The following is a 27,937-nucleotide window of genomic DNA, read 5'->3' as shown; positions in this document are numbered from 1 at the left end:
TGTGCCATCTCGGATGACTACCTCATGGGAAGTGAGGGGCAGGACTGGTTGAGGGTTCTGGAGTGGCTGGGAGGTGTGGGAGGAGGCTGAGGCCTTGGGCATCTGATTTCACATTTCAGTGTGACTGTGGACCTGTCCTGCCCAGCACAGCTTGCTCTCCCTGAACCAGCACACTGGCACCTTCCCAGCAGTGTCTTTATTCTGATGTTTGTTCGTCAACATCACAGCCTGTCCTCGATGGCGAACCCAATCCCCAAGTCCCCACATGAACCCAGGTCCTCGGGGCTGGCAGGAGCAGCAGGTTTGCTGCAGTGTGGGGCCAGAGAACGACTACCCCCGCGGAAGTCTGGCCTGGCCCGCACACCGCACGCTTTGGTTTTCCCCATCTGGTAGGTAAAGGCTGCTCCCAAAGCACTCCCAGCTTGGTCTGAGGGCGAACGTGGAGTGAGTGCAGCCCTGTTTCCTGCTGACAGTGCTCCCGGATAGCCACCCAGCTCCTCGGCTGCGGCTGCTGAGGGAACAGGCGCTGAAGTGTGAGGGGCTGGGTGGGCTCACGCTGGCTCTTACAGGCGCAGCCGCTTGATGTCCTCATGCCGGAAATCTATGCGCAGAGCCAGCACCTGGCGAACCTCAGCAGGGGTGAGGCGCCACGTCAATGGGCCAGAGTTGGCACCCCAGTAATCTAGGATCTCAGTCACCTGTGGGGAAAAATGGAGACCAGTCAGCAAGGTGGGGTTATCCTGGGGGAAGACCTGGGGCTCCACCCAGGGCAAGGCAAGGGTGCTTAGGGAAGGGTAGTATCCTGGCAGACATAAAGGAGTGGCGGGGACCCCTCTTTCTAGTCCCTTTCCTTGGCTAGACTGAGGGAGCCCCACATACCCGCTCCAGATTCAGGATTGTGGCCATCTGGGAGAGCCGGGCAAACTTGTCTCGGATGGTCCAGGTTGTCACCGTGGTAAGGTAGGCAATGAGCGACCTCAGCTCCTTGTCAAACTGCAGCCCGCCGAGCTGCAGAACAGAAGCCTTAGTCTCTCTGTGTAAGGCTGGCCCAGCTGCCCCTCATGTGGGGCATTGTTGCTACACTGTGCTATGGGCTCAGAAGCCAGGGCAGGACTGGGTGAAGATGTATGTGCAGGATCTAGAGGTACAGAGGGCAGTGAGACATTTCCCTCAGGGGAGATGAAGCCCTTCTCTTACCCGATTAAAGGAGGATTTCAGCACCACTTTCTCTAACTCAACAGCCACAAGACTGGTCAGGAGGCTGGTCAGGCTGTCGTAGATGACTGGGGACAGGCTGGCCTGTAGAGAGATGTGACATCCAAGGGAGACCCTGGCCCTTCTACTTCTCACTGGAGGGCACAGAAAAGCTTGCAGAGCTGCTGCAGGAGGGACAAACTGCAGGTTCTAGTGTGGCAGGTAATTCTACCAGCCCTCACTCACCTTAAACTCTGACATCTGCTGCTCCAGGTTAAGGATGAACTGTTGTACCCAAGGGTCATTGGCCTCATAATCATTGAATTCTTCCTATTGTCAGGAAGCAAGGAGGGCCAGTGTCACCATGGATCTATTTCTTAGAAGTACTACCATCTCCATTTCACCTCTGCCTCTAAGAAATCCTGCCTCCTGGTAGCTCCCTCTAGTTTATTTAGAGACAGGGTCTTGCTATGTAGTGCAGTTTGGCTTTGGAACTTAGTATGCAGCTCAGGTTGGCCTCGAATTGGCAGTGATCTTCTTGCCTCAGCCTCCTGACTGCTGGGATTATAGGTTTGTGCCACCACAACTGGCTGTGATACCTCCAGTTTAAAATCAGTTTGACCCTTGAGTGAGGTGTTCTGAAATTTTTATTTTATGTTCAAATCAGTTTGACCCCCAGCCTGGCAGAACCTTGCCATCACTGCATCTCCAGCCAGCAAACTGTCCTGGGCTGGAACAGTGGCCCCAAGATTGGAATAAGGCTTTAGGCCATTGTTCCCTCCTGTAGCTCATGTTCTACAAGAGTAGAGTCATTCAGCTATGGAGACAGTAGCTCCTTAGTCTGTGATAGGTGAGGTAAAACATCCTCAGGGCGTATTCCAGCAATCCCAGCATCCTGGAAGGCTGAGGCAAGAGGAGTGTGGACAATTGTGAGTTCAAGTCGAGCCCGGGCAATTTAGTACACTTAGTAAGATCTTGTCTCAAAACAAAAAATAAAAAGGTCTGGGGATGTAGCTCACGTGAAGACCCTGGGTACAATCCAAAGCAACACACACACACACACAAAAACATCCAACAAACAGGAACTTGTCAGGTCAAGACAAAGTCCCTTCACATATTTCTGAGCCTTCTGATTGCAGGAACAAGCCATTTCCTGGGAGGGACCCTGTCTCAGTGGGCTAAACAGCAGGTAGGGTCCACTGTGTTCAGACAGCTGCACTGTGCTCCAGCTGGGGAAGAGGGCAAGGAGGAAGCCCAGACTAGATGGCTGCTGTGGTCAGGCTGACCTCCTCAATGTTGTGGGAGACAGAGAGAAAGGTGTTGATCCACGGCTGCACCTGTGGCTTCACTGCTGTGCTGTTGAGCTCCGCCAGTCCTTCCTGCACAGAGACAGGGCAGAGACATGTCTCTCACAAATGCCCCATCCCTGCCCTCCCTCTTCTTCCACCCCTTCCTTGACTGCAGGGAGGCTGTCTGTACACCCGGTGAGCACAGCAGAGATCAGGCTAATAAAAGGAGTCAGGAACGATACATTAAGGTCTGTACAGATTTGGGTCTAGAGAAGAGGCCCAGAAGCTATTTTAGTAAACTCTCCAGAGGTTTCAGAGTGCTTGGTGCTAGGCAGCACCTGTGGCTAAGGCCAAGCAGCGGGTCACAGTAATCATGTGGTGTGTTTCCTTGGAGCATCCATCAGGGGCTCTTGTCATTGTGAGGCCAAGTGGAGCCCCTAGAGAACTGGACACTGGCTTGTCAGTGTGATAGCTGAATTGATCAAAATCCGGTGGAGCCTTTAGTGTCAAGGAATCTGTGTAACGTCACTGGCTGGCATGTCACCTCTCACCCTCCTCCTGCCCATTTCCTTGCATATGGTGGTGCCCACAGTAAGCCACTTAACAAGTCTTCTCAGAACAGCACATGGACACAGGACCCGGGCAGCAGCTGAGCCTGGACCTTACCTGCAAGAGGTCTCGGAATTTGTTGGACACAGCAGCCAAATCTGACAGGCAGCTATCAAACTTGGCTTGGGCCTGCTCCCCTCCAATGCCCTGGCTGAACAGTTTGGTGCAGTCGCTCTAGAGGAGAACATGGCACATGGTGTTAGACCACTGGCTTGCATCACCGGCACAGCAAGAACACAAATGAGGATAGTCACCTTACTGGACACTAACAGACTATGCTACTGGTATTCCATGTCTTGTTTTACTCCATGTTAAGGCCCTGCGGGGTAAATTCTTGGTCCGTATTTCACTGTTCAGGAGCCCTATTACTAGGCCTGTGTGCCGGCTCCAGTTTTCTCCTCAGTCGCCAGCCCCAACTGCACACCAGCCCATTTCCCAAGGCTACATCTAGGAGTGGGAGAACTGGGCACCTCATGTCCTAATACTTAGCAAAGTAGTTGCTCGCTGCTGTTATTTTTAACTGTGGTTACAAATAATAGCATCCACTGAGAGTTTCTCATGTACAAAGTACTTTACAGTATCGCATCATCCCACTACAATGCCGGGAAGCAGGGGTCCTTGTGCTTTTACAAATGAGGGGATGAGGCTTAGGGAGGTTACAGAACTTGCCTAATGCCATGCAACTGCTTGGAGATCAAATGGGGATTAGAACTCCATGTACCTCACTTCAAAGCCCAAGCAATTTCCACTCCATCCTGCTGCCTTTAATAAGTAATAGCAGCAGGTTGTGTACAGGGTTTGATGAACCTTACCTAATCTCTGACATTTATAGAAAGCCTCATCATTAAAAAAGCACTTTATTATAAAGTTCTTTCAACTCTGTGTTCATTAGACTTCCCAACAAACATAAACTAGAGCAAATGGAGGCCTGTATTCATTTCATGGATGAGAGAACTGAGTTTCTGAGCATTAAGGGAGCATGTGGCAAAGGTCACATGCTGAGAATGTGCTGGAAGTTCTAATTTGTGTGTGTGTGGTGGTGTTTTTGTTTCTGGAGATTGAAACCAGGACCTTTGGATGAAGCTACACCCTCAAGCCTTTTTAAACTTTTTGGGACAAGGTCTAAGTCACTAAATTGTCCAGGCTGGGTTTGGGACTTGGTGATCCTCTTGTCTCAGCCTCCTAGAGTGCTAGGATTATAGGTGTGTGCCACTATACCTGGCCCTAATTTGAATTCTGATCTTCTAACTCTAGGACCAGACATTTCCCCACTGACCCATATATGCTTTGCTACCGTGTCAATTAGTGAATCCCTAAACATGTGGCTCTATGGCAGGGAACAGTCCCAATGAGGATTAGTGTACCGGGCTTTGTCACAATGAGCTAGTCATGGCTGTGGAAAGCTGACAGCAATTTCCCCTGTACCTCCAGAGTCTTCTTCAGAGTGGAGATGTTTTCACTGCAGACTTCCACATTGTTCAGAGTCACCTGGGAGAAGAAGAAAGGAGAATGTGACTTCCTGCCTACTGGGCTTTCTGGCCATTCCTCTACCAGACTGGCTGACAGCTGGAGCCCACGAGGCGTAGGAAGGGCTGGCTGGGGTTTAGATGCAGGCTCAGATCTCAGATGGGCAGAACAGTGTGGCAGCTCACTCTGCTGTGCCTGATGCCAAGGCAGCAAAGCTATCACACTGCACATTCACTGAACCCAGGTTCCAGGGCCTTTTTGCTTTAGGTTACTTTCAGATCAAAACATTGGGTGTACCAGTCTGGGATAAGTTTTGGGGCTTCAAACTGCCAGCTTGAGTCAGGGATGTGGAGTCTAACACCTAGCAGGCATTTCCTGACCTATCATCTCACTCTCGCCTCCACATATTATCAAGTGCAGTTGATAGGAGGTGGAAATGAGATTCTGTAGAAGGTGAAGAGGCAAAAAAAAAAAAAAAAAAGAAAAAAAAGAAAAAAAAATGGGGCTGGGGGTTTAGCTCAGTGGCATAAGCACCTGCCTTGAAGCATGTGGTTGTGAATTCGATCCCTGGTACCGGTAAAAATACAAACACACACACACACACAAAAAAAAAAAAAAAAAAAGAAAGAAAAAAAAAAAAGAAAAAAAAAAAAAAGGTGAAGAGGTTCACCCTATTGGTTGATGATTGATTCAGCAAGTATTGAGCACTGGCTAGGGGCCAGGCTCTGTTCTAGATGTGAAGAAAGCAAAGAAGTCTGCCTCTTGGGGAAGAGGGTATAGGTCCATGGAGCTGCACATGCTTAGCATGCAGGAGGCCCTGGATTTCACCTCCAGCACAGAACAAAACAACGATGAAAAATTTCACTTCCTCATAGAATTGATCCTCTAGAAGGGAAAGCCAATAGTAAAAAATTTTAATGTCAGGTAGTAATAAATGCCTTGAAAAAAATAAAACAAGTATGGGGACAAATTAAGTGACAAAGCCACACAACTGGAGCCAGGAGTTCAGGAGTCCCTTACTTGGGGCCGAGGGTGCCTCATTTCATTACTCACCTACCCCAGAGCCCAGGTGTAGAATTACCAGTCATAAAAAAAGCAGTTGATGAAAGTGATAATCAAGGAACAGATTGCTATGGCTGTTTAGAGGAAAACGATTTTGGCCTGAGACACTCAAGGAAAATTCAGTTGCAGAATTGGTGCTTTACCTTGAGATATACCCCTAGCCGTGGGTATTTCCGCAGTGGTACCTAGTTTTCTGGTTATCTATTCACCTATCTATCATGACAGAGTCTTGCTAGGTAGTTCAGGGTGGTCTTTTTTTTTGAGACAGGATCTCATTAGTTAGTTCAGGCCTACGCTAGCTTCACACTCATGTCAATCCTTCTCCAAAATGCTGGGACTACATATGTGCACTGTCACACCCGGCTGTACTTTGTTTCTTGTGTCTTTTCCACTAGATTTAAGATCTCATGAAGGTGGGGCTGGGGATTTAGCTCAGCGGCATAAGTACCTGCCTTGCAAGCAGGCGGTCGTGAGTTCGAACCCTGGTACCGATAAAAAGGAAAAAGACAAAAAAAAAAAAAAAAAGATCTCATGAAGGCAAAGATCTGGCTGGTCTGTATCACCCATGTTTCTAGTATATCACTATGACTTTTTTGTTTGTTTTTTGTACCAGGGATCAAACTCAGGACCTCGGCTTTCCAGGCAAGCGCTTATAACACTAAGCTAAATCCCTGGCCTTTTTTTTTTTTTTTTTTTTGAGGCTAGGTTTCACTGTGTAGTCCAGGCTGGCCTCAAACTCAAAGTATCCTCCTGCCTCAGCCTCACGAGTGCTGGGATCACACTGTGTACTACCATACTTGGCTCTACAATTATTTTTTTTTTTGGTACTGGGGCTCAAACTCACAATCTTGTGCTTACCAGGCAAGCGCTTGAGCTTTTGAGCTAACGCCCTGGCCCCACAATTGCTTCTTTTTTTTGTCTTTTTCGTTTTTATCGGTACCAGGGATCAAACTCATAACTGCCTGCTTGCAAGGCAGGCGCTTATGCTGCTGAGCTAAATCCCTAGCCCCCCACAATTGCTTCTTGATGGTGGAAATATTCTAACCCTGCACTGTTTAGTACCTTAGCCAGTGAACTTACTGAGGACGTGAAATGTGGTTTGTATGACTTCAGCTGGATTTTTAATTTGAATATGAATTTAAATAGTTCCTTGTAGTTAATGGTCACGTTGGGTACCTCAGTTCTAGAATTCATAATAATACCTGATATATAGAAGCTTTTTTTTCTACTCTTTCTTTTTAGAAAGTCTTGTTTTAAAGTCTAAATCGGCCTTGAGCTCACTTCATAGCCCTTAAACTACAAATCTTCCTACCTTAGCTTTCTAAGTGCTGAGATTATAGGTGTGTGTCTCTATATTTGATTTTCAAAATCTCTTAAATCAGTTCTTTTTTTTTTTTTCGGTGCCGGGGATCGAACTCACGACCTTGTGTTTGCGAAGCAGCACTTACACCACTGAGCTAAACCCCTGGCCCCTTAATCTCTTAAAACAACAGTGAGTGAGTCAATAGTCTGGAAAAGGAATAACAAAAGCAAATGCAGAATGGCAGAGATATCATGAGGTATCTGGAGAGCAGCAGTCAGTGGACAGACGTGCAGGGTGTGGATGATGCAGAGCTAGGATGGTGTGTCAGGTCCAACTAGCACTTGGGGCTACAGCTGGTGCTCTGTGCTGTGCATGATGGCATGGCACTGAGGATTCTTTAGGGCAGGTCAATGCCACATGAGCCCTGCTGTGGTCCAAGGATATTAGTCCAGAGGCTGTGAATGGCAAGAGTAACAGTGTTTGAGGAACCCACCCCCTCTGGACTGACATGCTGGTGGCATGGCCAGATAGCGTAGAAACTGGAGTCAGTAATTTCAGGATTTCAAATACAAGGAGACTGCCATCCAGGTGTGATGGTGCATGCCTGTAATCCCAGTATTCAGGAGGCTGAGGCAGGAGGATTGCTGTGAGTTTTAGGCCAGCCTGGGCTACATAATGAGTTCAAGGACAACTTGAACTATAGAATGAGATTCTGTTTGTAAACAGATGAATGAATTAATAAAAGTAAAAGAGAGGGCTGAGGATACAGCTCACTAGTGCAGCACCTGCCTGGCAAGCACAAGATCCTGATTTGGGTTCCTGGTACCAAAAAAAGGCAAAAAGAGGAGTCCTACTGGTGACAGCAGTGCTTAGGCATTCAGGTGTGGATAGGAAAGGCTGAAGACGCCCCAATACGAGCCTGCGCACACTGCAGGTTTCCTGAGGAGTAACTGTACTGTCACGATGACTGAAGGACAAAGACCACAACATAAATGTTTTTCCATGGCATTTGAGGACACTAAGAATTACTGTTATTAGGGGAAAATGGGTTTGGGTCCAAATGGTGTTGATTTACAGTCTCCCTTGTACCTTGTAAGCATGGACTCACTGGGCTTATTCTTTGCTCATGGCAAATACTATGTCAGTACAATTGGGGAATTCATCTTGACAGCCAAATGAATCAGTGACATAAAAAATAGGCCCTAGGTGGGAGCAGTGACATTTAAGAGTTTGGCATTGGGAAAACTAGCAATCTGTCATCAAGCACTTACTATCACTTTCCTTCCTGGCCTTATCTTCTGGGCTGACAATGAAACTGTCTCAATGGGAGGTCCTCACATAGCAGTGCATGTGTGAAGGACACTGGCTAGCCTGGGGATGTGTAGCTGAGTGGTGAAACATAGGACTGGAAAGGCAGACAAGTTTAGGAGACCTTAAACCGCCAACCAAGCAAAGACAGGTAGCCTTGATGTGGTAGGTAGCAAGAAGCAATGAACGCTTCTGAGCACAAAAATGAAAAAATGATGTTGGATGCGATGGTGCATAGGCACTTCAGTATGTAGGAGGCTGAGGCAGGAAGACTGCTGTTTGAAGCCAGCCTGGGCTCCACAGTGAGTTCAAGGGCTGCCTGAACTACATAGTGAGGCCTGTCTCAAAAAAAAAAAAAAAAAAAAAAAAGAAAAAGAAACAAGTTCTGTGGGGAGGCAAAAAGGAAGAAAGAAATTCATGATCCTATGATGTTGACTGCTGGAGTTTTGGCAAAGGCTGCCCAGCCAGCCCTACAGCTCATGAACCTCCTTCACACCTTTGGTTCCTGAGTTGCTAGGATTTTAACACATGCGTTATCAACTGGTTTGAGTTGATACTCTTTTTTGGCAACAATCATGACATCCCTGATTGACAGGACTCAAACCCAGGGAAAAATATTTTCAATGACAGGAAGAAAGTGGAATGCCTACAAAGCCTTCATATTGGATCTGATGACTAGTGAGTGAGGTTTACCTCTGAAAGGAGCGAGATAAGTATTAGTAAGCTTAGGCTTCTGTCTCTGAAAGCACGAGCTTTTGGGGTCACAGATACGTTTAAGAACCTGACAGGACAAAAAAAAAAAAAAAAAAAAAGAAGAAGAAGAAGAATCTGACAGAAGCTGGGCGTGGTGGTGCACCCAGAAAGCTAAGGCAGCAGAACTGACATGAATTTGAGGCTAGCCTGGGGTACATAATGAGTTCAGGGCTAGCCTGGGCAACACAGTGAATTCAAGGCCACAGACAAACAATGAACACACTCCTAACAATCTGACAGACACTAAGGGCCTTGTTTCTAGAAAAGTACATGAATACATTTTCATATCCGACCTATCTGTGGACTGCTCTGTTGAGAGCTCTGCTATTAGATGTTTCCTTCAGTCTGTGAACAAAGACTCACAGTCTAGCCAATGTGAAGAATAGAGCACAACTGGGCCTGTGATACTGCTGTTCCACCCATGCCAGCATGTGCAGCTGGGTGTGGCAGTGCCTGCCAACAATCCTGGCACTTAGGTTTAGGTAGAAGGATTGTGGGTTTGAGGCTAACTGAGGCTACCAAGTGAAACTGTGGCTCAAAAAACAAAAGAGAAAATGAATGAAAACAAAGCTTTTGTAAATAATTAGGGGAAGAGGGTTGAAAGGAGGGGAAGGGAATAGGAAAAAAAGAAGCAAGATATACCATGTGCAGGTACAAATTCCCTATGATGAATGTGATCACTGTGTACATCTAGAATGTACCATTAAACCAAACAACACCACAAAATAACAGTATGTGCCAGAGAGGCCTGTGAGCCTTAAACCCCGGTTGTTGTCTTTGGCTTCTCACAGACTGGCTTTTACCTCATACAGATTCTTTCATCTCCCTGTGCTTTTCCTTCCCCAGCTGTCGGACAGCTGGTAGAAATCACTGCTCATCACATCTGTGGTTCATTGTGTGTAGCTAAGGGCTCTAGCAAGGCCACCTTCCCACAGAAGGCTGCTAGAAAAGTGGTTCTGGGAGGCCTAACGGACTACGCTTGCCTGTGCTGCAGGCCTCTGCTCAGACATGCAATCGAAGGCCAGGCACAGATGTTATAGTTGGTTTTGTGGCAAATGTGTGCTAAGATGGACACCTGGCGGTCCCTGAACAGCTGTGCAGAGCACTTGGGGATGAGGACTCAGGAGAGACGGACAGCCCAGCTCCTGGCAGGAGAGCAGCATATCTTGGCACAGGCTGCTCAGAGTAGGTCCCTGGGTAAGCAGTGGTTTCAGAGCCTTCCCGGAGCTTTGCTTAAAGGAGTTTCCCTTCACTCAGACACAGGAGGAAAAGTCTTCAACTTTCAACTAAGCTTTTAGACTTTAGCTTTCAACTAAGCTTTTAGACTATGGCTCAGAGGTTGCAGTTTAATCTCTCAGGGAAAGATGACCCAGTATTGCAACCTGAGGACCACTTACCAGGAAGGACAGCTTGGCCTCGTCATTGCTCTCAATGCCTTTTGTGTCAAACTTGCCTTGCTGGAGGCTGCTGTGCATGATGTTCACGGCACTTGTCACCCCACGCTGGATGTCTTGTAAGGTGGTGGCCGGGAAGCCCATTCTCAACTTGTTGGACAGAACGCCCCTACATGGCAGAATGGCATATGGGGAGTGACAGTGGTCAGCATGGCCTCCAGGACAATGGGACCAGAGTGCCCACTTCCCTGACCCAGCAGGAACCAATCGTTGAGACCACTGTAGGAGACCTCAGGAGCCAAGGTATGACACCACCAGTATCTCTTTGGGGACAGAGGGGATTCGCCTCTTTCTTTTTTCTTCTGTCTGTCTCTTTTCTTTCAAGATACAGTCTCAAACTGTAATTCAGGCTTGAACTCAGTTTTATTCTGTTATTTAGGCTGGACTTGAACTCATGGCAATCCTGCCTTAGTCTCCTGAGTGCTGGGATTATAGGTGTGTGACACTGCACTTGGCAATTTTTTTTTTTTTTGTACCAGGGATTGAACTCATGACCTTGTGCTTACTAAGCAAATGCTTGGGCCACTGAGCTAAACCCTTGGCTTTTTTCTTTGTTTTTTTAAATCATGGGACACTGATTTATTGAACAACAGAGGGGCAGGATGGACTCAGCTTCTGGTCATAGCTACATCATTAGTTCCATGGCACTGATGATGTCACTGTGGTTGTGCTTTTAGCCAATTCTTTACTTCTTATGAGGCTTTCAGTTGTCACCACTGAGCTCCAAAAGAGAGGAGGCAGTATGCTTAGTGAAAGGCCGTACTACGCAGGAGATGAAAGGAAAGGTTTTGCATCGATCAGTTCTGTACTCTGTATTTCACCACTCATGGAGTGTGTGGTCTCTGACATTGCAAAATACCTAACAGTTCTACCTCTCAGGGTTATAGAACTAAAACTATCAGGGAATTAGCATAGTACTTGAATATACTATGGTTGGTTCTTGCTAAGCTATTGCTTTTTTTTTAATTTTTATTTTTTTGGTACTGGGGATTGAACTCATGACTGCATGCTTGCAAGGCAGGCACTTATTCCGCTGAGCTAAATCCCCAGCCCTACAGCTTTCATTGAACCACTTGCTCTCTTTCCTAGGTCTGGGGACCAATGGCCCTCACACAGTCTAGGGACAGAAATATGGCTCTTAAAATCTGGCTGACATCATCTTCAAACACGGGGTAAAAGAATAAAAAAAAAAAAAAAAAAATCTGGCTGACAGCTACCTGGAACCTAAGATGTTGTGTTAAAGTCTGGAGCTTGTGTCTTGAATAGAACTGAATTAGAATCATAAAGAAAAAAGGGAAGAAACAAATGAGCCTGAGGAATTAACTACAAGTGGAACCTTTGTGCCTAGAAAGGAGAAAGGGGTCAACTATACCTGAAATCAGCCTCCAGCTCTCTGGTGGCGAGGTTGATCATGGCGCAGAGACAGTCAATGCTGGAGCTGGACAGAGCCCGCCCGATGCACTTCTTCACAATGTAGAAGACATCATCCACCATGCTGGAGGTCAACTGGCCCTTCTCATAGGTGTCCAAAGCCACAGCCTATCCAAAGGCAAAGCTTCCAGTAAGCATCCCTGGGCTGCATGTTGGGTGCTGGATGGCTCTGGTTATACCAGTCCTGCTTCTGCTTCCTTTTCTACACCTGGTCTTGTATTTTCCCACCATGGCCATTCTAGTCACAGCTTGCTAAAATACTTTACTTCTAATCACTACATGAGGAAATTTACTATTTAAGGTCTTCGTCATTCATTCATTCGTTTATTCTTCTTTTGTTTGTTTTCTGAGACAGGGTCTTGTATGTTAGGTTTGAACTCACTATGTAACTTACACTGGTCTCAGTTTCACAGTGAGCTTCCAGCCTCAGCCTCCCAAGTGCTGGAATTACAGGCATGCACCACCATTCCTGGTTCATTTATTCATTTAGGTTTTTTGAGATAGTCTTGCTATGTAGTTCAGGCTGGCTTTGAACTCACTAGGTAGCCCAAGCTGGTCTTGAACTCCTGGCAATCCTCTTGCCTCAGGCTTCCCCTCCTTCGACTTCCACACATCTCCAGGGAGACAGAGAATAGGCAGGCTCCCTGGGGAGCTGAGCTATTCTTCTATAATTCTTGGGAAAGAAACTTCAGATGGGTACACAAAGAACATGACAACTTCATAGATACTCTCTTACCATACAGAGTAGTGCTGCTCTGTCTGTATGCCACTGTTCTCAAAGCAGAACCAAGAAATCTGACAGACCTCAGCCATGTCCTTTAGCCTGGCTGCTTGGATAAACAGCCCTCCTTGCAAAAGATGTGCCTATGTCCTACCTTATTGACAGTCTCCCTCATGAAGTATTCCTCCATGGTAATATAGTAGCCAATTAGCTCCTGCATGGTACAGCTCAATAGGCAGTTATTGAGGAGTTTGTCCAGGCACTTCTGGTGCTCTGTGGGACAACCAAGAAAGCAGAGCTCACTTTTCTTTCCCAAGGAGAACGAAGCAACATTTTTCATTTATTTAGGTTTCTTTCTGGTTTTTGTTCCACATAGGCACACACTTTGGATGATTACAATCATAGTATAGGTACAAATTTGTACTTTGGTTTATATTGTATTTATTTATTTATTTTTTGTCTTTTTGAGACAGAATCTCACTATGCAGTTCAGGCAGGCCTTGAACTTACTAGGTAGCGCAGGCTGGCCTTGAACTTGCAATAGTCCTCTTGCTTTGCCTCCCTAAGTGCTAAAATTACAGCTGTGCTCCACCATGCCTGGTTTGTACTTTGCTTTAAAACATTGTAAGTATTCTCATGTTTCTGTATGCTTATTTTTTTCTTTTGATGGTACTGAGGATTCAACTCAGGGCCTTAGCACTGAGCTACTTCCTATTTTTTTACTTTGAGATGAGGTCTTACTAAGTGGCTAAATTGCCCAGGCTTGACTTGAACTTGCCTCCTTTTTGCCTTAGCCTCCCAAAGTGCTGGGATCACAGGGCCACCATGTTCAGCCAGCTCACTTACTTATAGTGGTTTTGTGACATTTTATCAGATGGATAATCCATACTGTTTTATTTTTTTTTTTGTACTGGTGATCAAACTCATGACCTCATACATACTAGGCAGGCACCTGTGCTGCTGAGCAAACTCCCTGGCAATCCATATGTTTTATTTATTTATTTTGTCTTTTTCCTTTTTATTGGTACTGGGGATTGAACTCACGACTGCCTGCTTGCAAGGCAGGTGCTTATGCCGCTGAGCTAAATCCCCAGCCCTCTCCATATGTTTTAACTGTTCTCTTACTTTTGGACATGGGTTATTTCCAAACACCTTGCTATTATTGGAGATCATGAAAATTGGAGATTACAGTGAATACTTTTTTTTTTTGTACTGGGGACTGAACTCACAACCCTGCGCCTGCCCAAGCAGGCGCTTATGCCACTGAGCTAAATCTCTGGCCCCTACAGTGAACATTTTTGTAAAAATAACTTTACTTCTTTTTTTATTATTTCCCTAGGATTAATGGGATCCAAAAGATGTAAGTTTCTAGGGGAAAGACTAAAATATATTAGATATAAAAGATTCCATTTCTATCTACATCCGTACTGTCTGGTAAGAGCTTCTGTGATAATGGAAATGTTCCACATCTGTACTGTCTAATATAGTAGCTGATAGTCAGGGCAGCCACTAAGTGTTTCACATGTGGTTAATGGGACCGAGCAGCTGAATTTTGTTTTTTATTTGTGTGTGTGTGTGTGTTTTTGGTACTGGGGATTGAACTCATGACCTCATGCTTGCCAGGGCAGGTGCTTATGCCGCTAAGCTAAACCCCAGCCTGAGGAGCTGAATTTTAAAATATAATTTTAACTAAATTTAAATTTCATTAGTCATATGTAGCTGGTGGCTAATATACTGGAAATAGCTCTGAACAGCAATAGCTCTCACTTATAAAAATGACCACCAAACTCAAAATGAATATACAGCCTCCTTTTTCTGCCATGTTTTTTTTTTTGTATTGGGAACTGAACTCAGGGCCTTGGGTATGCTAGGCAAGCAATCTACCACTGAGCTATACTGCCAGCCCCTCCACCATGTATTATAGGCACAAACCATATAAGTGCCACAGACGCTGGGTAGGTCTTGAGTCACAGTACATGATCAAGAATTTAATGATCATCTTTTTCTTTTTGTGACAGGGTCTTGTTATGTAGCACAGGCTGGTCCCAAACACCCCTGGCTTGGGCAACGTATGTAGCTGAGTGGCACAGTAAGGCCCTGAGTTCAATTTTTGGTACCAAAAAAAACCAAAAACAAAACTCCTCTACTCAAGCAATTTTGCTACTTCTGTATCACAAGTAGCTGGGACTATAGGTGTGCACCACTCGATCTAGCAAATGGTCATATCTGGAAAGTCAGCCTAGCACAGTGGTATACATCTGTAATCTCAGCTACTCAGGAGTCTAAAGTAGAAAGATTTCTTGACCCAGAAACTCATGACCAATTTGGGCAACAGAGTAAGACTTTCTCAAATCAGTAACAAAAATGTAGTCAGGGCTGGGGATTTAGCTTAGCGGCATAAGCGTCTGCCTTGCAAGTGTGTGGTCGTGAGTTCGATCCCTGGTCCCCCCACCAAAAAAAAAACCCGTAGAGTCAACTTGTGACACTAGAATATGGCCCATTATTATTATTATTATTATTATTATTATTATTATTATTATTATTTGTTTAGTACCAGGAATCGAACTTACAACCTCATGCTTGTCAGGCAGGTGCTTATACCACTGAGCCAAATCCCCTGCCCCTGCCCCGTTATTATTATGTTTTTCAATGCCATTTTCTCTTTAACAATTATCACAGGCATAAATGGAAGACTGGGAAGAGGTAGAAAACTATATATACCCCCCAAAGCCTTATTGCCTGGTGAAGTGGGACATGCCTATAATCTTAGCACTCTGGGAGGCTTAGGCAGAAGGATCTCAAATTTAAGGCCCACTTGTGCCAAAAAAAAAAAAAAAAAAAAAAAAAAAGAAAGAAAGAAAGAAAGGAAAATTCACTAGAATTATTTCTATTTTTCCTAAAAGTTCACTCATATAGATACACATGTATTCTGTACTATTTAAACTATCACATGCACTACCCATCTCCTAAATATCTAACAACAAAAATGTAAAGTAGAACTGGCACAAAGCAAGGTGCAGGGAAAAGCATTTAAAAGTTGGCAGCAGTTTTTGTTGCCTATAAATTGATTAGGCCCATCCCAATTCTGAAACACAGTACACAGAGAGTCAGTGTAGCCAGAGACCAAAGAGGCTAATGCACTCCAGCTGTTTCCTTAGTAAGTGATGTACGGGATGTATGGCTTTCCTATGACAAGGCACTGCAAGGTGTGGGCACCAGCCGCCCACAGGAGGCAGGAAACATGTTTACCTTGTTTTACTTCTTCTGAGGCCATGGAGTCCCCCACCTCAAAATCTGAGCTGATCCTCTTCCTGAGGAAGCGTAAGTACAGCTCACTACGGGCATTCATCAGAGTGACCTCAGTCAGGATGGGGTCTAACTCCCTGGGACACACGGAGAAACAGGAATGAGAAACTGCACCTGAGCTGTACTGATCTTTCAGTTTTATAAATATGTAAGACCTTTGGACATGTTTTCCCCTCTGTTTGGAACACTCTTTCTTATTACTATCTCTTGTACCTTATTAGTGTATCACAGTGGCTAATAGTATGAACTGTAGGGCCGGGGATTTAGCTCAGCCGCACAGGCAGTTGTCTGGCAAGCACAAAGTCGTGAGAGCCACAGTACCGGGGAGGGGAAGGGAGGGGAAGGGAGGGGAGGGGAAGGACTGTAAAGCCAAACTGCTTGGATTCTGTTTCTGATTCTGCCACTTTCTAGTTGTATGACCCCAGGTAAATCATTTCACTTCTCCAAGTGTTACTATCATCATCTGAAAAATGCTTATAGGTTGAATCATTAATTTATAACTAACAATGATTTTGGTCCTAGGGGACTACTAGCATCTAGTGCAGTGGGTAGACAATGATACCTCTAATTCTGCAAAGCACAGGACAGCTCCCCTGGACAAAGAAATACCTAGCCAATTAACCTGCCAATAGTACAGAGGTTAAGAAACATTGGGTTAATTTCTTTTTTTCTTTTTTTTGAGATGCATCTTGCCGTTGCCCAGATGGTTTCAAATACCTGTGTTTAAGGGATCCTCTTGCCTGAGTTTCCTGAGTAGCTAGGACTACAGGTATTTATCACCACACCAAGACTAAATGGACTTTAATACAGTATTTGTTACGTGCCTAGAACAGTATCTGGCATATAATAAATATTGTGTTAACTTTTATTACTATCTACTTGAAAGACAATAGATATGATGAAGAAAATATTTGTATGAGGCATGGTGGTGCACACCTGTAATCATAATAACTTGGGAGGCTGAGGCAGGAGGATCACTGAGTTTAAAACCAGCCTGAACTACACAGTGAGTTCCAGGCCAGCCTGAACTACCTACAGAGACCATAACTCAAAAGAAAACAACACTATCTATTTTGCTCTGTTTGTTATCAAACAAGGACTAGTATATAGCACATAATGCATACTCGGGAAAAATGGGATGACATTTTTATATTATTAATTATTTTTGACCTTTATGATGTTTCAATTTTTCTTCCTTTCTTTTTTTTTTTGGTGCTGAGGACTGAACACAAGACCTCATGCATGCTAGGGGATAAGCACATAACCTACTACTGAGGTACACCCCTAATTTCAATTTTCTTTTAATAAGAATATTTTACTTTCATTGTAAAAAATAAAAGCTTAAAATTTTAGGAAAAGAGTTACCTTTGGGAGAGTGGGAAGAAGTTACTCTGGAGGCTTCAAAAGGAGTGGTAACAATCTTTATGAAACATGTTTAGGGACACTTGTTTGTATATTTTTCCATTACAAAATAAGAGTAATTGACAGAATATTTTAAACACATGTACTACCTTGTAAAAAGTGGTCTTTTAATTACATATGAATACCAAACTGTTACAGGTTGAATAAAATAGGATCATTACCTTGGTTCAATTTTTTCTGGTGCAGAATTTCGCAAAGTATTCTGGACAAGCCGGAACTGCAATGTAGCACAGAAGTAAGAATACTTTTCCCTACCTACCCCCTGCCAACTATTTGTTTTCTGCTGGCTACTCAAACTTTTGGCATATAACAATGTGCAGCTGATTTGCTCACTAGGTTTACCTTTCCTTCCAGCCAGAAGTGGGCTTTCAGGATAAGGGGCTACAGACTTGCTTTTGGTTTAGACATAACACTTATCTCTGTCATTGTGTTTAAAAGTCTAGAAGACTACAGTCTAGAGTTTCCTATTCTGGAGTTGTGAAAATACAACTGTATGAGGCCATTCCTGTTCCATGTACTACTTTCACCTTTTCTGATCAAAGGGGTGGAGTGGAAAACTAAAAGTTCTGAAAAAGAAAACATTATCTTCATCAATTAAGGAACTCAGGGGAAATTCAAGGTGAGTTACTTGACACTTGGTAAAGCTTTAGGAAAAAAAATCCTTATTATATCACATGAGAGTACTGTTGTGCCAGAGGTATCTGTCACAGAGAATATGGTTAATGTTTTTTTTTTTATACATTTTTTTGGGTCTTTTTTGTTTTTATCGGTACCGGGGATCGAACTCACGACTGCCTGCTTGCAAGGCAGGCGCTTATGCTGCTGAGCTAAATCCCCAGCCCCATGGTTAATGTTTTGTATAAGTTCTTTCAGGAAGTCTTTTCTCTTTTCAGTCTTGTACCGAGGCCATCATTATCCTGGCAATACTTCTTTCAAGGTAGTAGTGGGCAAGATTCAGGTTGGTCTGCATTTCCATCTTTTCTTCTATCTATACTATTTTCATTTTTCTCTCCAGTTTATTCTACTCAGTGTCCCTGCCTAAGGCTGGCTCCAAACCACCTGTAGCTCTCCTTGCTCACCTGCTGCTGGTAGTCTCTCTGCTTGGTAAAGTTGTCTACCACCTTCTCCACCTGTCTGTCACACTCTATTTGAAGATATTTGATCAGGGTATAAAGTCTTCCTGGTCCATAGTAGGTCTCTACTATGGGTTGGTGGGTCTCCACAATGCGGGCAATCCCTACAAGTGAAAGGGTTGGATTCTGAAGAGTTTTCCCACAAAATAAATACCTTTTTCATATCCAGGACTAACCCAGGTATAACCCAATCCTTTTGGTTGTTTCACTGTTCAAAAGAACAAATATAGTTCTAGTTGGTGCTGGGGGTTGCTCAGCAAATTTATCTGTTAAATATGCACATGATCAGTATATCAACTGGCACCTAAGGAGTTATACTGCTACTGTTTTCTCCTGCAACTTTGGGAATCACGATCTCTCTCCAGAGATTTATTTTAGAGTTAAATTTACTCTTATAGAGTTTCGTTATTGAGGAATGGGGACAATCAAAATATTGGAGAGACAATGTAATCTTGCTTATCCTATAACTAAATCTGCAAATGAATTCCCTAAGAAATCAATACACAGTAATCTATAGAACTAAGTTAAAGGTATTAGGCTAGAGGGAGAAAAGAAAGGTTAGGGGGCATGTGTCAGGAATGTCTCTGGCTTCCCCGTGGGGCCCAAAGAGGCTCACCTTCAAACAGGAGAGTTAGTGTGTCTGCAAAGATGACTGCAGCTCGTCTGTCACTCATGTCTGACCCCAGCACCAGGAGTAGGTTCTCCTCGGCTTTACTTGCCACCTGAAAAAAAGAACAGAACTCCACATATATTTCTCAGGCTTAAAGCCAGCCTCATAATAGTCTGCTTTCAGAAAAGGCCTCCTCTGGGGATTTAGCTCAGCGGCGTAAGCGCCTGCCTTGAAAGCAGGCAGTCGTGAGTTCGATCCCTGGTACTGATAAAAAGGAAAAAAGACAAAAAAAAAAAAAAAAAGAAGGCCTCCTACTGTGAATGATAGTGCACACCTATAATCCCAGCACTTGTGAGGCTGAGGCAGAAGGATCACCCCAAGTTCAAGGCCAGCCTGGGTTACATAGTGAGTTCAAGACCAGCCTACACAGCATAGTAAGACCCTGTCTCAATAAAACAAAACAAGTAAATACTGTTTGTCAGAAAACTTGCATTTTTCTTTTTCTTTTCTTTTCTTTTTTTTTGGTCTTTTTCGTTTTTATCGGTACCAGGGATCGAACTCACGACTGCCTGCTTGCAAGGCAGGCGCTTATGCCACTGAGCTAAATCCCCAGCCCCCATTTTTATTTTTCTATACAGTACTGTCATCTGGAAAAAATATGCATCAGCAAACGTCTAGGCCATTCCTGGTACACAGAAGTTTGGCAAAAATGCATAGAATAAATGCATGCATCCAGTCCCCACCATACTATAACAAGAGAAAAAGTCATATCATAAAGACAGAAGGTACTCATAGAAACTAGACCCTATCAGGTGTGCTGGCACATTCCTATGATCCCAGGTCTTAGGAGGTTGAGGCAGAAAGATCCAGTTCAAAGCCAGTTTGGGCTACACAGTGAGTTCAAGGCCAGCCTGACTACATAGCAAGACCACGTCTCAAAAAAACCAAAGGAAAAGAAGAAAACTACCCATTCTGTTCCCTAATCTGCAGGCAGAGAACCATACCATACCTGCCAAAGGGGTCAGGGTCCATACCTGCTTACAAAGGTATTCGGAGAACTTGCTTAATCCTTCCTCATGCAAACCCAGCAATGGGAAGATCTTGAAGAAGCGTTCCACCTGGGGCAAATCCCCTTCCTTGGTGGCAGTGGCAAACTTCTCCGCTACAATGGCTTTGAGACGCTGTTCAGCTTCCTGCAGCAATTTCAGGTTGGCATCTATCATGCTTCCTGTTCAATGGGGAGAAAATCAGAACTAATGGAAAGAATGGTACTATATCAGGTCCATGCCCTCCTGTATATCACTATTCATTTGACAAATGTGTACTGAGCATTTACAATGTGTAAAATTTTACAGTGTGTAAAATAAGGATGAATCAGCCATGATCTCACTATTACAAAAGAGACAAGGCCTCATGTGCATGATAGTTGTGGATAGTTATAATAAAATTAATAAAATTTAGTGTGTGTTAAGTCACAAAAAGATGCCCAGAAGTTTTTTTTTTTTTTTTCTTTGTCCAAAAGTCTTATTTCTGGTTGAAGTAATCAAAGAAGCTTACTAGGGAAAGTGATATCCCATTTCTAAAAGTCAGGTAAGAGTCTGATACCTGAGTAAGAGAACATACATTCCAGAAGAGAATGGCAAGCAAAGGAACAAAAGCAGAAACATGAAAAAGTATTTGGGGAGTATAACAAGTAGTCTATTCATGCAATGATGGGTGCAGGAGTGAACGCCTCTAGAAAGAAAGGGTGAGTCAAGATTATGGAAGGAGGGGCTGAGGATTTAGCTCAGCGGCATAAGCACCTGCCTTGTAAGCAGGTAGTCGTAAGTTCGATCCCTGGTACCGATAAAAAACGAAAAAGACAAAAAAAAAAAAAAAAAAAAAAAAAAAGATTATGGAAGGAGGGCTGGGGATTTAGCTCAGCGGTATAAGCGCCTGCCTTACAAGCAGGCAGTCGTGAGTTCAATCCCTGGTACCGATAAAAACAAAAAAGACAAAAAAAAAAAAAAAAAAATTATGGAAGGCCCAGAGTATCAGGCTAAGAATTTCATTTTATAAGTAGGAATATGGTCAACTGCAAATAATCTACTAGTCTAAGAATCAGTAGATATGGATTCAGTTTCCTTTTTCATAAAATGGGAATAACAACATCTGCCCTGGGGTGGCACGGGACCTACACTGGGCCTACCAGCCAATAACAACACATGCTTTCTTTCTGGTTGAGTTTGCCTTTCAGATTAGAAATGCTTCTCTCTAAACTAGAAATCCGCAGTCTTGCATGCCAACCTTCCTTTCCCTGTCGGCTGAGCTCAATGACTGACTTATCCAGGCATAGGTAGCGATGAATGTGGGCTGCAGCCTGCTCGTAGTCTTCGTTCCGCAGCGCACTCTGAACTCCATCCATGCAGAACTTCAGGTCCAAGATGTCATCCGCTCTTTGAATGGCCTGATAGAGACGATTCTACAAAAAGAAACAATGTCCCTTCTTTCAAAAACACCTTTCCAGAAGGTAGGGTGACTCAAGAGCTGAATCTAGTCAACCACGTCCTTTTCAGCTTGAACTGGCAAACTCATGAACCATTATTACCACTTAGTTGATGGTATCAAGAGTACTGAAAATTATCAAATGGATTTTATTTCATTTTGTGGTACTGGGGATTGAACCCATCAACTTCTCACTGAGCTGCATCCTCAGTCTTTTTGTGATTATCCTTTCAGCCTTCCAGAGTACTGTAATTATAGGTCTTAGTCACCACACCTGGCTACACGATCTTATTTTATTTATTTGTTTAGTCTTTTTGAGACAGGGTCTCGCTACATAGTTTAGGCTGGCTTTGGGCTCACTTTGCAATCCTGGCTAGTCTTACAAAGGATTCTCCTGCCTCAGCCTCCCAAGTGTTGGGATTATAGGAGTGTACTACCACACCCAACACAATTTTATTTATGTAGTGGAAGAATTCATTTTAATGGAAGCAAGGATGGAAAGAATCCATATTTATAGTTGGGTTATTCTGTTAACATTTGATTGGATCAGGATGTGTCTGATACTCTGGAAACATGACACTGTAAATCAAAGTAATAAACAAAGTGAAGGGGCTGGGGATTTAGCTCAGCGGCATAAGCGCCTGCCTTGTAAGCAGGCAGTCGTGAGTTCGATCCCCGGTACCGATAAAAACGAAAAAGACAAAAAAAAAACAAAAACAAAAACAAAGTGAAGAGCTGGGCCTGGTGGTACATGCCTGTAATCCCAGTACTCAGGGTACTGAGGCGGAAGGGTCACCATGAGTTTGTAGCGTGGGCTACATAGTGAGTTCAAGGGCAGTCTAAGCTACATAGTAAGATTCCATCTCCAAAAAAAAAGGAGGCTAGAAGAAAATTTAAAATTGGGCCAGGGATTTAGCTCAGTGGCATAAGCGCCTGCCTCACAAGCGTGAGGTTGTGAGTTCAATCCCTGGTACCCCCCCCCCCAAAATATATATAATGTAGGTGGTTCATATTAAATTTCTTCTTTTCTAGTATGGGTCAACCCATTTCATTTTCTTATCGAATTGCCCTTGCTAGAAGGGATATAGCACTCTTTACCTTGTTCCCTATGTTGTGGGGGGCATTCTTCCATCACTTTGTTAGCCATTGTATTTTTTTAAATTTTTAAAAAAGTTTTTGGGTTTTCTGACAGGGTCTCACTATGTAGTAGAGGCTGGCCTTGAACTCAAAGTGATCTTCTTGCCTCAGCCTCCTGAGTGCTGGGATTCCACGTGTGTACTATCAAGCCTGGTAACTATATTATAGTTGTGATTTAAATCAGCCTAAGTATATTACCTTCTGTTCCAAGTTTATTATTTTTGTTTTTTAAGACAGGGTTTCAATACATAGTTCAAACTAGCCTTGAACTCACTACATAGTTTAGACTAGCCTTGAATTTGTGGTGATCTTCCTACCTCAGCCTCCAAAGTGCTGGGATTATAGGCATGCACCACTATGCTGAGTTTGTTTTTTTTTGTTGTTGTTGTTGTTGTTTTTGAGACAGGGTCTCATTATGTAGTTCAGGCTGGCTTTGAAATTACTGTGTACTTGAAGCTGAATCTCGTTTTAGCCTCCTGGATGCTGAGATTATAGGCATGCATCAACTTATCTAGCTGTAGAATCCTTTTAGTCAGAATTTTTTATTTTGTACCGGGGATCGAACTCTTGACTGCATGCTTGCAAGGTGCGCGCTTATGCCGCTGAGCTAAATCCCCAGCTAGAATCCTTTTTATACATTGCTAAATTTTCTCCATTATTTTGTTGAGGATTTTTATGTCTATATGCATAAGAGCAATTGGTCTGAGTTTTTCATGTGATATCTTTGTTTTGCTCTGGCATTTCACATTAGATGTATATTGGATGGTGCTGCTCTAACCTTTAGACGACAGCTTCTTCCCAACTCAAGACATCAAAAGTGCAATGGGATTACCTTGGCCAGGTCAAGCTGACGGACTTTGCTGGACACATTCTCAGCTAGGTTGCAGGTGAAGGTGATCATTCCAGCCAGCTGCTTTGCATCTCCCTCAATCAACTGCAAATTGGGCCTGGAGACATATACTGTCAGCATATACATAGGGCCAGAGAGTAGGAGCACGAGATGGAAACATTTTTTTTTGGTAAATGGAGACTGTTTCTTACACTTCTTTCCAACTTAGCTTAGTTCACTCTGTACACAACTTTTTCCAGGATGTATTTTATTGTGAACTCAAACTTTTACTGAATAAAAAATTAATGTCTTTCTCTTGTTTGCAAAACTGGAGAGGGAAGTTAGGGAATGCTAAGCTATATCCTTAGCCCTTTTAATTTTTACTTTGAGATACCTGACTAAAATGTTAAGTTCTGAAACTATCAGAGTCACCCCTAAATAAGTAATAGTCAAAGAAGTAGAGAACAGATTCTTCCAAACTGCTAAGTGAGTCTAAAAGGTACTAACCAACAGCTGAATGTGGTACTGCATGACTGTTATCCCAGCACTTGGGAGGCTGAAGCAGAAGGACCTTTGAGAGTTTGAGGCCAGCCTGGGCTACAGAGTGAGTTCAAGGCTAGACTGAAGTGCATAGCAAAACCCTTGTCTCACAAAGACAAAATCAAAACAAAACAAAACAAAAACTACTAACCAACAACCTAAGAAGATGCTGGGTACTGGGGTGGCTACTGGGGATTGAACTCAGGATCTTGAGGATGCAGGGCAAGCACTTTACCACTGAGTTACATCTCTGGTATTTTCTTTTCTTTTTTTTTTTTTTGGAGACAGAGTTTTGTTATGTAGTGCAGGCTAGTTTTGAATACACTATGTAGGCCAGGCTGGCCTTGAGCATTCCTGCCCCAGGCCTCTAGACTACTGGGATTACAAGTGTGCATCACCATGCCTGCTTCAGCCTTTTCTTTTTCTGAGACAGTATCTCACTACGTTTCTCAGGCTGGCCTTGATTTTATAGTTCTTCCTACCTCAGCCTCCAGAGTAGCTGGGATTACAGTGGATGCTGCCATACCTAGCAAAGAGTGACTTTTATGATTAGCAAATACACACAATGTATAAAAGCAATGGTTTTCAAACTTGTGCTATGCATTAGAATCACATGGATGGCTTGTTAACATACATATTCCTGGGTTCTATTGAGAGAATCGACTCCCCGTTTGTAATGTAAACCCCCCCCCCATGGAGCCCAGCAGTAAGGAATGTGTCACTCCCTAAATCCTCCTTGAGATATCCGGGGCAGGACAGGAAGGAATGCATCTGCTAGTCATTAACCACAAGATGATCTGTCCTCTGTAAAGATAAAGATAAGTAAAGGAATGTGCTAGATTAGACCAGGACTCTCGGTCTCCATGGTTACTCAGCCCCAGACCCCTCGAATCAGCACCTGCCAAGTCCTGCACCGTTCAAAATTAACCAATGCAATCTGCTTCTGTAAACCTGCTTGCTTCCCGCTTGTGCCCTTAAAAACCCTGCACAGATTCCCCTCGAGGCCCTCCGCACTCGTTTGCCTGGAGGACCCCATGCGCATGGAAATAAACTTTTTTCCCTCACCAAGAGTTGAGTCCTTGGGGTCTCTTTCCCTGCGGCGTCGGCCCTAACACTATTCCTAGAGTTTCTGATTAAGTTTGGGCTGGGACTCCAGAACTGCATTTCTAATGAGTTTCAAAGACCCTTCGATAATCACTGAACTATATCATTGGATGTTCACTTTACCTTGAGGTGATATGTCTATTTCAAATTTGACTGGCACTTTTAGCAGAAAAGAAAAATAACTTATCCAATGGATGCTTATGGAATTTACAATAGTTGCTGCTGTGATGCAGACTCACCCCATTCGGTGGAGAGTGACCATCTTACTTTCAATGGTGTTCTGTTGTTCCAAAAGAGCATCCAGCTCTCTTTCCACCACTTTCTGAAACAAAGGGATACGTCCTGTCATCAGAATGATAAGAAGGAACCTTAAAAGTTACCTAAACCAACCACTTAGCAGAAAGGCAAATATCATTTCAAATTCTCCCTTCCTTTCACTGTGCTCCTTTGGACTTAAATGCTCCACATATATAAACTTACATATTGCATAATGACCCTTACCTTATATATATCTTATTCCATGCAGCACATGAGCACTACACTGGGAAGAAATAAACTTTCATTCACTTTCATTCGCTATCATAAGTGCAGTATCTCACATAGGTAGGAATTAAAATACAGTGGGTAAATAAATGAAATTTATAAAGTGGCAGTCATAAAAACAAAACAAAAACTTTTCTCAGTTCATGGTGAGTACTCAAGAAGGAATAAAAACAATTCTATATTAGTTAAACTATTTACTTTTTTTTTTTTTGGTACTGGGGATTGAACTCATGACCTCACATTTGCCAAGCAGGCACTTAATGCCACTGAGCCAAACCCTCGGCTAATTAAACTGTTTACTGTGCTAACTTAGTTTATGTACTCTTCTGCTTTATTTAGTTTCTTCTCTAAAATAAACCACAGGGCTGTTGTGGGAATCAGACAAGATAATACACAAAGTGCTTAACAGAGTACACATTTAGCTATACGTTTTTTATCTAAATAGTATATAGAGGGATACATTCCCTGGCAGTCATCAATTACAAACACAGAACCAATATTTGCATCTCTGAGATTTCCTTAAGTTTTCCTCCAGAGGGTTTTTTTTTTTTTTCTTTTTTGAGACAAGGTTTATTATTTAGTCTAAACTGACCTCATATGCCTGGTGATCCTCGGGAGGGCTGGGATTACATGCACCACATATCTTGCCTGCCAAAGTATTGCGTGACTCACTGAATGCAAGGCTAACAATGTTATGACAACAGTACTACATTTTCAAACACGTTCCTGAAAAAGTATCAGAAACTGCTAAAGTTGATACAATTTTTTTTTTTTTTTTTTGAGATAGGGTCTCACTATGCAGTTTATGCTGGTCTTGAACTCACTATATAGTCCAGGCTGACCTTGAACTCAATGATTCTCCTGTCTCTGCCTCCCAAGTGCTGGGATTACAAGCATGTGCCATAAGCCTAGCTGCGTTGATGCAATTTAATATTTGAAAGTATTTAAAGATATCAATGACCACTCTTACAGGCTGATTGTGCACAACCTTACTTAAAAAGTTTGGCTTGCAAAAACAGCTGCTAAATTTTTAGGTGAGAGTTTAGATCTCTTTATTCTGCCTGGCAAGGGACCCAAAAGACTTTCGAAAGTAAACTGACAACATTAGGTTGCCACAGAAAAGTGAGGCGATAAAAGGCGGAACATTATTATATGTAGATCAGGACCACCTCTAACTTGCTGAGATCCTCGCACTTCAGCCTCCCCAGTGCTGGGTTTACAGGCATGCACCACCACACCTATCAAATACTGTCAACTGAAGGAAATCTTACACCTGCCCATGACCCTCATTTCACAAAACATCAGAGGTATAAGCGATGAAGCAACTTGTCCCGAGACTAATCTTAAAACTCTTAGCCAGAAATGATAGTCTTGAGTTTGCAGCCCCAGTTACCTGAAAGCCTGAGAACAAGAACCCAAAGTCATAGGCCACTATGAGGAACCCAGAGACATACAGACAGTTAGACACACACACACGTGTCTATAAAGCTAAACGCTAAAATATAATCGAAACGCTAAAGTTACACCCCCAAATCATTTCCTACATGAGGAAGTCTTAAAATTTATTGACTTCTCGGATAAATATCAGGAAATATTTCATAATTTTCAATTTGTAGGCCAGTGCACTTATCTTGCGAACCGAGCGATTGCCACACACTCCTCGTCTAGCGTTACTCGGATGGATAAACACTACAGTGACTAATGCACCAGGGAAATCAATGTCGGGTTTGGGGAAAGAAGGTGCCATCTGTCGGAGCGGACAGAGGAGACAAGCCTCCTCAACTACATCTATGCTCTGAAACTTCTTTGGTAGGTGCTTTTTTTTACTGGCTCCCCAGTAAGGAGAGAGCTCCTCTAAACCCGCATTTCCCAAGACAGAAGGCGCCTATGCCCAACGACCCCGCATCCTACTGAAAAAACTCAGCCCCCCACCTCCTCGCCGCAGAGCCGTTCGTACACAGCTTCCAGCTCGTGCAGCTCTGTCAGGGAGCGAATGAGCTCGGTGGAGATTTCGGAGCAGCGGCTTCCCCCCACCCCTTCTGATAGCTGCGAGACCCCTGATAACTTCTCAGGCGACTCGAGGTCCGCCATCTTGACTCCCATCCGTCACTTCCCGGCCAGCGAGGTTCCTTCCCCGTTGGCGCTGCGGGACTTTTGGGCTGTCCATTGTAGTGCCCAACTGACTCGTTTTAAAACTACTTTTAAAATAACTATTAATTTTCTATAACTCTGTAAAGT

At 43.7% G+C, this 27,937-nt stretch overlaps 1 protein-coding gene across 5 annotated transcripts; it reads right to left on the bottom strand.

The window, feature by feature from the left end:
- Positions 1–181: 181 nt before the first annotated feature.
- Positions 182–27,832, bottom strand: Cog4 (component of oligomeric golgi complex 4). 5 transcript variants are annotated; one of them, XM_003472130.5, is made up of 19 exons: positions 27,632–27,832; positions 25,396–25,478; positions 23,516–23,630; positions 21,349–21,523; positions 20,097–20,290; positions 19,069–19,174; positions 18,399–18,556; positions 17,481–17,536; positions 15,841–15,974; positions 12,746–12,864; positions 11,812–11,978; positions 10,383–10,548; positions 4,518–4,580; positions 3,150–3,266; positions 2,481–2,573; positions 1,441–1,524; positions 1,198–1,299; positions 880–1,008; positions 182–698 (listed from the first exon to the last, which is right to left on the bottom strand). In XM_003472130.5, exons 1-19 carry the CDS (start codon positions 27,800–27,802, stop codon positions 564–566), a joined length of 2,367 nt encoding a protein of 788 aa, XP_003472178.1. In that variant the 5' UTR covers positions 27,803–27,832; the 3' UTR covers positions 182–563. The 5 variants fall into 5 exon arrangements, with proteins under 5 accessions (XP_003472178.1, XP_063103703.1, XP_023421730.1 ...); XM_063247633.1 differs by having other exon boundaries at positions 23,516–23,643; positions 25,396–25,474; positions 27,632–27,822; XM_023565962.2 differs by having other exon boundaries at positions 23,516–23,643; positions 27,632–27,814.
- Positions 27,833–27,937: the final 105 nt, after the last annotated feature.

This window comes from Cavia porcellus, unplaced genomic scaffold (assembly GCF_034190915.1).
Source record: "Cavia porcellus strain 051 isolate PalLab524CR breed Dunkin Hartley unplaced genomic scaffold, mCavPor4.1 scaffold_4, whole genome shotgun sequence".
Lineage (NCBI taxonomy): Eukaryota > Metazoa > Chordata > Mammalia > Rodentia > Caviidae > Cavia > Cavia porcellus.
The sequence above is the reverse complement of the archived record's forward strand: the minus strand, read 5'-3'. Positions and strand labels throughout refer to the sequence as shown.